At 38.5% G+C, this 13,554-nt stretch overlaps 1 protein-coding gene across 3 annotated transcripts in view; it reads right to left on the reverse strand.

The window, feature by feature from the left end:
* The window catches only part of LOC139761114 (focadhesin-like), a 28,596-nt gene that overhangs the window by 11,869 nt on the left and 3,173 nt on the right, over nucleotides 1-13,554 (reverse strand). The window contains exons 4-9 of one of the 3 annotated variants that reach the window (XM_071685035.1): nucleotides 13,286-13,440; nucleotides 12,866-13,072; nucleotides 7,463-7,637; nucleotides 5,259-5,393; nucleotides 785-932; nucleotides 217-399 (exon numbers count right to left, since the gene is read on the reverse strand). In XM_071685035.1, the coding sequence (XP_071541136.1) occupies nucleotides 217-399; nucleotides 785-932; nucleotides 5,259-5,393; nucleotides 7,463-7,637; nucleotides 12,866-13,072; nucleotides 13,286-13,440 (1,003 nt within the window). Of the gene's footprint in view, nucleotides 1-216; nucleotides 400-784; nucleotides 933-5,258; nucleotides 5,394-7,462; nucleotides 7,638-11,749; nucleotides 11,872-12,865; nucleotides 13,073-13,285; nucleotides 13,441-13,554 lie in introns of those variants that run through there. The other 2 variants (XM_071685036.1, XM_071685037.1) reach the window with 2 other exon arrangements.

Consider the following 13,554-nt stretch of genomic DNA (forward strand, 5'->3'; position numbering starts at 1 on the left):
ATTCAAAGCACCCATTACTAATGTGTGATCCTTCATATCAAAATTGTTGACACATACACTCATCTTTCAAAACACTTGCCTCTGTTCCTCCCTCCTCTCACTTCCATGTGCATATGCACTAATAGTAACTCATCTCCCATAAGTGTTCTCTCAAATGTTCAAAGGGTCTGTCAGTTAGTGAAGAATCTTATTAGATAGTAATAAATGGCAACATACCTGCCAACTGTGTGTTAGATGATGCCTGTGAGGGTGTGGCCTGCACGAGAGAGACCAAAGCAGCAGCAGCAGTGGTAAGCCCAGGTACTGAGGTACATGGAGCTGACAGCACTTGCAAAAGAGATGGTAAAAGTCTTGCACCAATCAAGGGGTTTCCATCCTTACATGACAAAAGGGTGGCACCTGAAAATTAAGATGTCCCTTTTCCATATGCAGGTGAATGGTCTACTGTGGAAGACAGTCATAAGAACAAAGTAAGACAGGAAACTGGAGAAATAAAGAAAGAGCAAAATAATGTCAGTATGAGAAGTGCATGATGAGCATGATAAGTGGCGGTATTCTTGCAGTAAAGTACGTCCACTTCCATCTTTTGCTCAGACCACACATACATCCTTTGACACAGCCTAAATTTTGAACTTTTGAACCAATTCATTGACGAGTTAGTCATGAGGGGATAGAAAGTCGTGTAGAAAGATAGTACTCCACACAAAATTGCCAAGGTATGTACTGTAATAATGGGTAATCACAGTGGAAAAGATGAACAGAATCTTACTAATAGTACTCTTACCCAACTTGAGTAAACTGACTTGCAGCTGGCCGGATGTCTGAGGCACAGCTTCAGCTAAAGCACAAAGAGTCACATCACAGCCACGTCCAAGGCGAGAAGCTAAGAGTTTTACATAACGTTCCAGTGTTCTTGTCCCCAGTTCCTGTTTCTGTGGGTACAGAGATAATGTCAACATTGCAAATTTTGAAGAATGAAGGTTTTGTAAAATAATTAAAATCTTTTTACTATAGGCAAAACCTTTGATCATCCACATTTGAACACATTACTTTCAGTCTGACTTTACCATCAAACACTCCTGCCATATTTGCAGTTCTAGCAGGCCTCCTCCATCCTCTCGCCATGTGTGGTGTCTCCATTTTTTTATCTACTGATTGTACTCTTTTCTTTTCTTCCTCACTTCCTTAGATCTATCACAACTGATGAATAACTCACTGAATTCCTCCATGCCTCTAAGATTCTTAGCTTTTCTAAGTCCTTCCTGGCTAGATGACTCTAAGTCAAATGTAACCATTAATGGCTACCTCCTTACCTCTTCCTATTTTTCTCCTTTCCTTTATCAAAGAAAATGCTTCTAGCGGGCCCAAAGCCTCCACCACTCTTTTAATATGCATGTCCTCCATCTTTTTCCTTTGATACAAACATTGGTGGGTGTTACCAGGCTCTGCCTGCAATAGGTTACAGTCTCATCAAAGAACTTCTCACTACAAAGGAATTCACTTTGCCTGCTACTGGAAGTAGTGCAGCCTTGGGCTACAAGAGCTCGTACAATGAGGTCAAGGGTAACATTAAAACTCTCATAAAAATTGGTCCAAGAGTAATTATAACTAAATATAAATCTTTATCCCTGGGGATAGGGGAGAAAGAATACTTCCCACGTATTCCATGCGTGTCATAGAAGGCGACTAAAAGGGGAGGGAGCGGGGGGCTGGAAATCCTCCCCTCTCACTTTTTTTTTTTTTTTTATTTTCCAAAAGAGGGAACAGAGAAGGGGCCCAGGTGAGGATATTCCCTCAAGGGCCCAGTCCTCTGTTCTCAACGCTACCTCGCTAATGCGGGAAATGGCGAATAGTATGAAAGAAAAGAAAGAATAAATCTTTAATACTTATTCATTCTAAATATAAATCTTTATACTTATTCATTTATTTATTATACTTGATCACCATTTCCTGCATCAGCGAGGTAGCGCCAAGAACAGACGAAGAATAGTCCATCCACTCATATACACATATATATACATAAATGCCCATACATGCACATATGCATACACTTATTTCATTACATATCTTTATCATACTTTGTTGCTGTCTCCTGCGTTAGCAAGGTAGGGCAAGGAAACAGACGAAAGAATGGCCCAGCCCACCCACATACACATGTATGTACATACATATCCACACACGCACATATACATACCTATACATTTCAACATATACGTACATATACATACAAAGATTTTTTTTATTATACTTTGTCGCTGTCTCCCGCATTAGCGAGGTAGTGCAAGGAAACAGATGAAAGAATGGCCCAACCCACCCACATAGACATGTATATACACACACGTCCACACACGCACATATACATACCTATACATCTCAACGTATACATATATATACACACAGAGACATATACATATATACACATGTACATAATTCATACTGTCTGCCCTTATTCATTCCTGTCACCATCCAGCCACACATGAAATGAAAACCCCCTCCCCCTGCATGTGGCGAGGTAGTGCTAGGAAAAGACAACAGAGGCCACATTCATTCACACTCAGTCTCTAGCTGTCATGTACAATGCACCGAAACCACAGCTACCTTTCCACATCCAGGCCCCACAAAACTTTCCATGGTTTACCCCAGACGCTTCACATGCGTTGGTTCAATCCACTGACAGCACGTCGACCCCGGTATACCACATTGTTCCTTTCACCCTCCTGCATGTTCAGGCTCCGATCACTCAAAATCTTTTTCACTCCATCCACATATTGTCCTCAAATATCTCATTTCCAGCACATCCACCCTCCTCCGCACAACTTTATCTATAGCCCATGCCTCGCAACCATATAACATTGTTGGAACCACTATTCCTTCAAACACAGCCATTTTTGCTTTCCAAGATAACATTCTCGACTTCCACACATTTTTCAACGCTCCCAGAACTTTCACCCCCTCCCATACCCTATGATTAACTTCCGCTCCCATGGTTCCATCCGCTGCCAAATCCACTCCCATATATCTAAAACACTTCACTTCCTCCAGTTTTTCTCCATTCAAACTTACCTCCCAGTTGACTTGTCCCTCAACCCTACTGTGCCTAATAACCTTGCTCTTATTCACATTAACTCTCAGCTTTCTTCTTTCACACACTTTACCAAACTCAGTCACCAGCTTCTGCAGTTTCTCACCTGAATCAGCCACCAGTGCTGTATCATCAGCGAACAACAACTGACTCACTTTCCAAGCTCTCTCATTCACAACAGACTGCATACTTGCCCCTCTCTCCAAAACTCTTGCATTCGCCTCCCTAACAACCCCATCAATAAACAAATTAAACAACCATGGAGACATCACGCACCCCTGCTGTACACCAACATTCACTGACAACCAATACACAGACATATACATGTATATATACACATATACATATTCATACTTGCTGCCTTTATTCAATCCCATCGACACCCCGCCACACATGAAATAGCATCACCCCTTCCCTCCTGCGGGGTAGTGCTAGGAAAAGACAAAAGGCCACATTCGTTCACATTCAGTCTTTAGCTGTCATGTGTAATGCACCAAAACCACAGCTCCCTTTCCACATCCTGGCCCCACAAAACTTTCCATGGTTTACCCCAGACGCTTCATGTGCCCCGGTTCAATCCATTGACAGCACGTCGACCCCGATACACCACACTGTTGCAATTCACTCTATTCCTTACACCCCTTTCATCCTCCTGTATGTTCAGGACCTGATCGCTCAAAATCTTTTTCACTCCATCCTTCCACCTCCAATTTGGTCTTCCACTTTTCCTCGTTCCCTCCACCTCTGACATATGCCCTCTTTGTCAATCTTTCCTCACTCATTCTCTCCAGGTGGGGGGTCTATGCTTCAGCACTAAATTATGGCCATATAGTAACACTAGCTCACTGTGTCATTTCAAATAATCTCTTTTTACAATATCTCTCTCATTTGATACTGGGAAACAGAAAACAGGATAATTCAATTTTTGTCAATGTCATGCTCCAGGAATCTGTAGGTACCTGGTATTTATGAGTCCATTTCAGAAAATGGATTAAATGAGTTTCTTATAACTGTATTAGTCCTACTTTTAGTAGCTGAAAGACCTATTTGTTAAACTTTCAAAATCTTAATTCTTAGTTACCACCCGACAATCTGAGCAACTATGAGGGAACTTATTTTGACCTAAAAACTCCACACTGACTAACCAAAAAAAAAAAAATTATTCAGAATCATATATTTTCCCATGAAGGTAGTTCTATTTGCAGTACAAGCACCTTACACTATACAGTGTTCACTGAAGCCACTGAGGATTATTGTAAGGATACAAATAAGGCTCATCTCCTATTAAGCCAAAGAGTTAACTAATGAGGTAAACCCCTGAACCATCTTACATTCCACATACCAGCACTCAAGGTCTTTCGATATTCTTGTTTTCAAAATTGATTTCTCACCCTTGCTTTTTGCCTAAGACCCAGTGACCATCCTTCTTCTTTTTTCTCTTTAATCTGTTAATTTCTTAATCTAAGGCCTCTGAAGTAAAAATAACTGAAATCAGATCCAAGTACAGCTGCTGCCATAGGTCTCAACTGTGCGATAAATTCCCCCCTCATCACTAACACAAACATTATACTTATAGTGAAGTTTTTGCGCTGCACTGCAGAAAAAACAATTAACATGCAACACAGAGAAAATTAACTGAGACTAGAATGTAAGTGGATCACATGGTTTTCATAATCGACAAAAATTTTTTGTCCATGCTGAAATCAAAGATCATGTCTGTCCCAGTGATCTGCCACAGACAACCTGAGTCTAATGAAAGTCACTTAATCAAAAACTGATTGTTTTGTTTCTTCTTTTTCATATTTCCATTTTCATTTCCATCAAACTGAAAGGGTTTGAAGCAGAGCAATACTGTTTTCTTACATCATACCCTGAGCAGAAATCTGAATGAAGTTATCTTCCATAAAGCATGATCATGGGTAGAGACAATGATGTGTGAAACTAATATGTCAGAATATTTTTAGGATGCATGGTAATACGCCATTGCAGGATTTAGGTTTCAGTTGATAATTCAAAAATCATCTAACATGTGATAAATTCCTTTTTCATTTTCCAAATCTATTTCACCTAAAATCCTAACAATCTATCCAAAACACTCACCAGTTCTTATAATTCTTTTCTGAAAGAGCTTATGACTACTATAGAGAAAAATAATTTGATACATGTAATCACTCACCAGTGCAAGAGGAATAGCCATCACCAGACATGGCAGAAGTGCTGACTGCAACCTGGTTAGGTTAGTTCCTAAAGCAATCTCTGCCAGAGTTCCTAGCACCATTATCTTACGTTCCACATGGTCTCTGCTACTGTCCTGTGTTTAGTGACAAATAAAAGAATATCAGCAAGATAAAATAAACCATAATCCTGGGTATTTAAGTTCTTTATCATAATAAAGTATAGGTTTTGATGTATGAAAAATACCTTCTTTGATCTGCATTTTGAAAATGAACAGAAATGTTTTGTTTCTACAGTCACAGAGATGGTTCTTTCTTCTTTATCCCAGATATCAAAAGATGCTTTGAGTGAAAAATTTTGGTTTGTCTTCTAATTCATTCATTCCTTTCTTAAGTGAGGTGTGGCTCATCAAAAGGTCTATTACTTGTTTATCCATCCTATGTTTGGAACAGCCTCTTTGTTTAAATCTGAATCTTTAGCATATTTTTCTTACCGGTGTGTGTTTGGTGCACATTTCCAGTGATTCTTTGGTCACAAATTTCAAACACTCCTCAGGTATCTTAACCATTCAGGAATGATTTCCTACTGTATTACATACATATGAATATACTGAAAAATGTTGAAAAATAAGTAAAAACAGGATGAAGTTTAACATACAGTAATCAGGTTGTCTCGACTTTCTCTTATTCTTTAAATCATATGTGCTGTTTTTTGAAAATAAATCAAATACTTTTTTTTCATACTTGTTCCGTTTCCAACATTATTGAGGTAGAAACATAAACAGATGAGGAATGCCTCATTTACTCACATCCACTCTCTAGCTGTCATGTAAAATCATTGAAACCAAAGACCTCAATCCACATTCAGGCCCCAGAGAAACTTTCCCAAACCTTTCTGTGGTTTCCTTCAACTGCTGTTTATGCCCTGGTTCAGTCAACTAACATCAAATCACCCCTGTATACCACAGCCTTCGAATTCACTTCCACACAATCCTCACACCATTTAGTATGTTCAGGTTCAGGTTACATTCCATCCCTCCATCTCCAGTTCAGTCTTCCCCATTTCCTTGTACCCTCCACTTCTGACATCTTCTTCAGTCCTCTCAATCATACATTTTCACTATCACACTTCTCTCTAACCCTTATCATTTCTTACTTGATCAACCATCATCATATCACATTGAGGGCAAACATTTAATTTCCAGCAATATCAAATATCTTACGTATCTTATTTCTTTTCATGAGTTTTTAATAAGATTAAATGTCAATTTGTACAATACATTAGTATACATTGCTAAAGATATTGTAGAACTGACACAGTGATAAATCTTGAGTGCTTCTCTAAACAGCCAGCTATCTCCTGCAACCAACCATACCCACTCAGCTGATTAGTAAGCATGGCATAAGCATTTCATTCTTAGCTGAAAGTGGGCTGAGGTTAAAAGGCAACATTAAAACATAAGAATGCAGTTGATGCACCACTGTATGCTCAAATGAGAGGGAGTACTTGCCTTGGTTCACACTGCTAGTGACATATGTGATTTGTAAAACTTTTCAATTTTTTTCCATGTCTACAATATTCATTCTTTCATGGCCACTGTCTTAGCAAAACACGGAAAGGTGTTTAGAAGGCTCCTTCTGCAGATGAAATTGCTTAGGCACAACTACGGTAACTTTCAGCCCATAAAAAAAGATGGCAACTATTGGAAATATAGCCTTAACTAATAAACTCTGGCAAAATATCTTATATAACTCCCATGGACTCCTGTAGTGCAGCAGTTAGTGTTTCTGACCATGATGCGTTAACAGGATGGCCTTGATTAGGGCCATCTCAGTTAACATAAAAAAAAATCCTGCTCTTTCTAATGTAAAACACTTGACTCATACTGAGAACACTGTGGATATCTTAACTCAGAAAATCAATATATAGTATTTGCAAGACTCACACCACAGAAACAATGGACACAACCATCATTTCCATCTTCAACCCAGACAAATCCATTAATCCTAAATTATCTCCTTCTCATCTACTCACAACACATATGACAAAAAGCATCTCCCATGGATCTATTTATTTGAGTTTTAAAGAACTGATTTTAATCCTGTGACACTTCTGCTTTTCATTACAATAGTCTTTAAAGAAAATATTGACAAAGGCATATGCTCTGCAAATTATATGTGAACATCAAAACAAATTCATACTAACCTTAATAAGAGTAACAACACGACACAGAAACGGGACAAAATCAAGTTCTGCATAGGTGATGTGTGCGCTGACAAGGAGAGAAAGCAGTGGGCGAGCAACAGCTAGCGTGTTCTCCGTCAGGCAAAAAGTGTGTAAGAGAAGTGGGCGCATGTGACACATGCTACTGGACCGAACTCTGTAGAAAACACAGAAAATACATAACAGCAACTGAATCATATGGCAGCCTCCAAAGAGAAAATAGACCACAACTTGACATGAGAATGACAAGTATGGTGCAAACCACAGTGAATAAAATCTTCCTCCCTAAATAATTCTGAAAAGAAAACTGTCTCTTAGAATTAACATTGATCAGCATGCCATCCACCACAACATTCCACTGACAAAATGTCGAATGATTATACAAAACTGGAATAAGGACGAACCCATGCAGATACTGCAGACTCCTACATAAAGGTCAAATACTCAAACAACCCTAGATCCATCAGTATCCGACACATTATCTTAAAAACTTACATCAAAATAACCAGTGGAGAACTTTCTGCAAACACTGATCACTTCTCCTGTCTATACACTTCATTCATTCAAAATTTCCAATCTGCTGCACAAAGTCTAGTTTATCTTTAGAGCTTACCTCTACTTCTCAATATATCTACATCTTAGTAAACTTCTGTATGCCTAACAATCTATGACAACTTTTTTTTATCAATCCTTACACTTCACATCTGATATTCATAGATCCTTATTTTCATTCACCTAACTCAATTCTATTCATTCATCATTCTGAGCTTCTATTCTAATTTTCACTCAATAAATGATGAAGATGCTTTAGCAATGACTGAGCATCAGATGCAGTGGAAGAATTTTGCGAGCAAGGAACATTGTATGCAAAACTGATCATACCAAGAAGTTTATTTGTGTCAAAGTTCATGTTTCACTTTGACACACTGGACATGGGTTGAATATGTGTATGGGCAATTTCAGTCTTTATGTGCTTGATCGATCCATTGAAAACTGGGTTAAAACAATGATGACATATATGTATACATGTTCTACTACCCCTCAGCTTTTTCTCAAATATACACAATATATCCATATTACCTTATCTAAAAATTTCTATCACTTTCATCCAATTCTAACCACCATCCATAACTATAAGGGACTATAATCTCCTCCTCTGCCTTCTCTTGTCTTCCCCATTATCATGTATCATCTAACAAAATCTTAGATTTAATTTGATGTCCTTGTTAAGTTTTGACTCAATAACTATAATAACTGGCTTGATTTCCCCTAAGAGGTCCTTACACTCCAATTCTTTACAATTTACCATCAATCTATCTGAATGTGCAAATGCTGTATCTGATTTATTCTCTATTACCTATATATACCTAGTCTCTTTACAACAGGGTGGCAAGTGAAATCTTCTCTAGTCTTGATGTCCTCCTTGGGTGTATATTTCTTTTAAGTAAACCTTCTCTTGGTCTGTCTATTTTCCAGCATTTTAATCCTTATTAAATCATTCATGATAAGCAAGATTCTTAATTTGCCTTAATACCACATGGCTATTATATTACATGCTCAGAGTAATCTTGATGTGTTTTTTCTCTTCTGTCCCTGGTACATTTTTCTGTTCAATTAGTCCCTCCATTATTAAATATGAGTCTTCTGTATCTGTCATCACCAGTAATTCTCCATACAGTATTCCCCATTTCTAAGTTGTTTTTCTTCTGACTGGATGTAGTTCTCAATGGTCCATGTAATATCAATCTCTACCTCAAGTAGTTTCAATGTTTCTTCTAGATTGCGATAACCCCCTTTTGTCCACAGGCTCCTAAAATTCATTTTCATCCACTTCTACATTCCTGATCATCAACAATACTACATTTAACCTAAGCATTTTTTATCTGTGTTTTTCAGTGTACTTGTCCAACTGAAATAATTTCTACACATTTTCCTAACATCTACAATAATAAATATATTAATTTTTATCATACTTTCTCGATGTCTCCTGCATTAATGAGGTAGCACAAGGAAACAGACAAAAGAATGGCCAAACCCATCCACATACACATGTATATACATAAACGCCCACACACGCACATATACATACCTATACATTTCAACATATACATACATATACATACACAGACATATATATATATATTATTTATTTTATCTATTAATTTTGCTTTGTCGCTGTCTCCCGCGTTTGCGAGGTAGCACAAGGAAACAGACGAAAGAAATGGCCCAACCCATCCCCATACACGTGTATATACATACATGTCCACACACGCAAATATACATACCAATAAATCTCAATGTACACATATATATATACACACACAGACACACATATATACACATGCACACAATTCACACTGCCTTTTATTCATTCCCATCACCACCTCACCACACACGGAATAACATCCCCCTCCCCCCTCATGTGTGCGAGGTAGCGCTAGGAAAAGACAACTAAGGCCCCATTCGTTCACACTCAGTCTCTAGCGGTCATGTAATAATGCCCGAAACCACAGCTCCCTTTCCACATCCAGTCCCCACAGAACTTTCCATGGTTTACCCCAGACGCTTCACATGCCCTGATTCAATCCATTGACAGCACGTCTACCCCGGTATACCACATCAATCCAATTCACTCTATTCCTTGCACGCCTTTCACCCTCCTGCATGTTCAGGCCCCGATCACTCAAAATCAATTTTCACTCCATCTTTCCACCTCCAATTTGGTCTCCCACTTCTCCTTGTTCCCTCCACCTCCGACACATATATCCTCTTGGTCAATCTTTCCTCACTCATTCTCTCCATGTGCCCAAACCATTTCAAAACACCCTCTTCTGCTATCTCAACCACGCTCTTTTTATTTCCACACATCTCTCTTACCCTATTATTACTTACTCGATCAAACCACCTCACACCACATATTGTCCTCAAACATCTCATTTCCAGCACATCCACCCTCCTGCGCACAACTCTATCCATAGCCCAAGCCTCGCAACCATACAACATTGTTGGAACCACTATTCCTTCAAACATACCCATTTTTGCTTTCCGAGATAATGTTCTCGACTTCCACACATTCTTCAAGGCTCCCACGATTTTCGCCCCCTCCCCCACCCTATGATTCACTTCCGCTTCCATGGTTCCATCCGCTGCCAGATCCACTCCCAGATATCTAAAACACTTCACTTCCTCCAGTTTTTCTCCATTCAAACTTACCTCCAATTGACTTGACCCTCAACCCTACTGTACCTAATAACCTTGCTCTTATTCACATTTACTCTTAACTTTCAGTTCTGTATATGCCTTGACCCTCTCAATACCTTCCCACATAATTTCCCAGGAATGCTCAACAAACTCATACCTTTGTAATTTGAACACTCGCCTTTATCCCCTTTGCCTTTGTACAATGGTACTGTGCATGCATTCCGCCAATCCTCAGGCACTTCATCATGAACCATACATAGACTGAATATCCTCACCAACCAGTCAACTACACAGTCACCCCCTTTTCTAATAAATTCCATTGCAATACCATCCAAACGCACCGCCTTGCCAGCTTTCATCTCCCGCAAAGCTTTCACTACCTCTTCTCTGTTTACTAAATGTTATTACCTCCCCATTTGCTCCCTTGTCTTATGCACTTTATTCACCTCCTTCCAAAACATCTTTTTATTCTCCCTGAAATTTAATGATAATCTCTCACCCCAACTCTCATTTGCCCTCTTTTTCACCTTCTGCACCTTTCTCTTGACCTCTTGCCTCATTCTTTTATACATCTCCCACTCATTTGTACTATTTCCCTGCAAAAATCAACCAAATGCCTCTCTCTCCTCTTTCACTAACAATCTTTCTTCTTCATCCCACTACTCACTACCCTTTCTAATCTGCCTACCTCCCACGTTTCTCATGCCACAAGCATCTTTTGCACAAGCCATCACTGCTTCCCTAAATACATCCCATTCCTCCCCACTCCCCTTTTGTCATTTGCTCTCACCTTTTTCCACTCTGCACTCATTCTCTCTTGGTACTTCCTCACTCAAGTCTCCTTTCTAAGCTCACTTACTCTCACCACTCTCTTCACCCTAACATTCTCTCTTCTTTTCTGAAAAACTGAAAACCTCTACATATTTTCACCTTCACCTCCACAAGATAATGATCAGACATCCCTTCAGTTGCCCCTCTAAGCACATTAACATCCAAATGTCTTTCTTTCACATGCATATCAATTAACACATAATCCAATAATGCTCTCTGGCCGTCTCTCCTACTTACATACGTATACTTAGCCTTGCCTCTGATCTTCATCCTTAGCAGTCACTCTTAGTCTCTGGCACTCAGCACCAGCAATTACCCCTGCTCATTTATAGGCTCTCATGGTTTCTGTTTCTTGATCTACAGTTACTCTTAGTCTCTGGCACTCAGCACCAGCAATTACCCCTGCTCATTTATGGGCTCTCAAGGTTTCTGTTTCTTGATTTATAATTTCATATAGTTTCTGTTTCTTGATGTATTTTTTTTCACACAAATACTTCATTGCAAACACCTGATCCACACATCCTTTTCTTCATCCTTGCAATAAAAGTTCTTTAATACATCATAGCTCAGTCTGTCCACTAGGATATGATGTTTCTTTCAAAGAATTATACATGACAGCTAGATATTGGATGTGTACAAACAATAATGTTATTCATTTGTTCTTGATGCTACTTTACTGAGGCAGAGGCAATCACATAAAAAAGAAATTTTTTTCTGGTACACTTAGTATGTAGATTCCATAACAGATTCTATACTTATTCCTAATACCTTATCCTTTAACTTAAGGCATTATCAAATTTACTTTAAAATCACCTGGCATCCTACTGCTATTACAAGAAAGCAATTTTTGTTCACCCAGTCTGCTAATACATCAATCTTTTAACAATTCTGCTGTTATGACATTCAACCCAAAGGCTTTTTCCATATTCAGCCAACTTACAGCTGCCATTATATAATTTCAGTGCAACAGTATAATGAAAACATTAAATATGATGTTCAACATATGATGAAATACTAATAATAATGAGGCACTATCAAAGTTACTTTAAAATCACCTGGCATCCTACTGCTATTACAAGAAAGCAATTTTTGTTCACCCAGTCTTCTAATACATCAATCTTTTAACAATTCTGCTGTTATGCCATTCAACCCAAAGGCTTTTTCCATATTCAGCCAACTTACAGCTGCCATTATATAATTTCTGTGCAACAGTATAATGAAAACATTAAATATGATGTTCAATGTACGATGAAATACTAATAATAATGAGGCTTCTAATGTGAGTACAATATATCAAAATTCTCATATATATCAAAATGATAAAACAATCTAAGACAAGCAAAAGTACAATACTTTTGATCAGGATGTCTCAACAGGTTAGCCACTTCCTCAAGTACAGTAGGCATCATATCTGATCGCTTGATAATCAAAGTTACAAAGGGATGGATTGGTCCTGTTGGGGGGCCTGTGAAAGGGCACTGTGGCTGCCCATCTTCAGATTCAGCCTCACTCAACAACAAAACTATCTCTGTTATTCCTCGGACCAGCGCACTTGGGGACCTGGAAAAGGATTTCATACATTATTACTAAAAAATACCAAGGTATTCTATTAATGTTATATACATCAACATGCCATTAATCATACTTATGAGCAAACCCTTTCATGTATAAAAATCTAACCAATCTTTCTTATAAATGAATAACTACAATTTTCCTAAATAACAATAAGTAAGCTTAATAGTGCTAAGGTGATCATTCATTATATACACTTACTTGGCACAAGTGACATCAGCCAGGAAATTCTGCAAGGTAGCTGGTATGGGAAGCAGCCCTGACTTGACCAGTGATACCAATGTCTCAATAGCCAGAGTGGCCTCTGTTATTTCTCCTTTGTTGGCTGTTTGCCATAAACATTTCACCTCTTCTGCCTACAGAGACAGGACAGACATATTTATCAGTAAAAACATACTACATTTCTCATCTTACATTTGTTCCACTAATTCATTTCTTCTCTTTCTATAACTTTACTCTATTTTCAAATT

Source organism: Panulirus ornatus, chromosome 39 (assembly GCF_036320965.1).
Source record: "Panulirus ornatus isolate Po-2019 chromosome 39, ASM3632096v1, whole genome shotgun sequence".
Classification (NCBI taxonomy): Eukaryota; Metazoa; Arthropoda; class Malacostraca; order Decapoda; family Palinuridae; genus Panulirus; species Panulirus ornatus.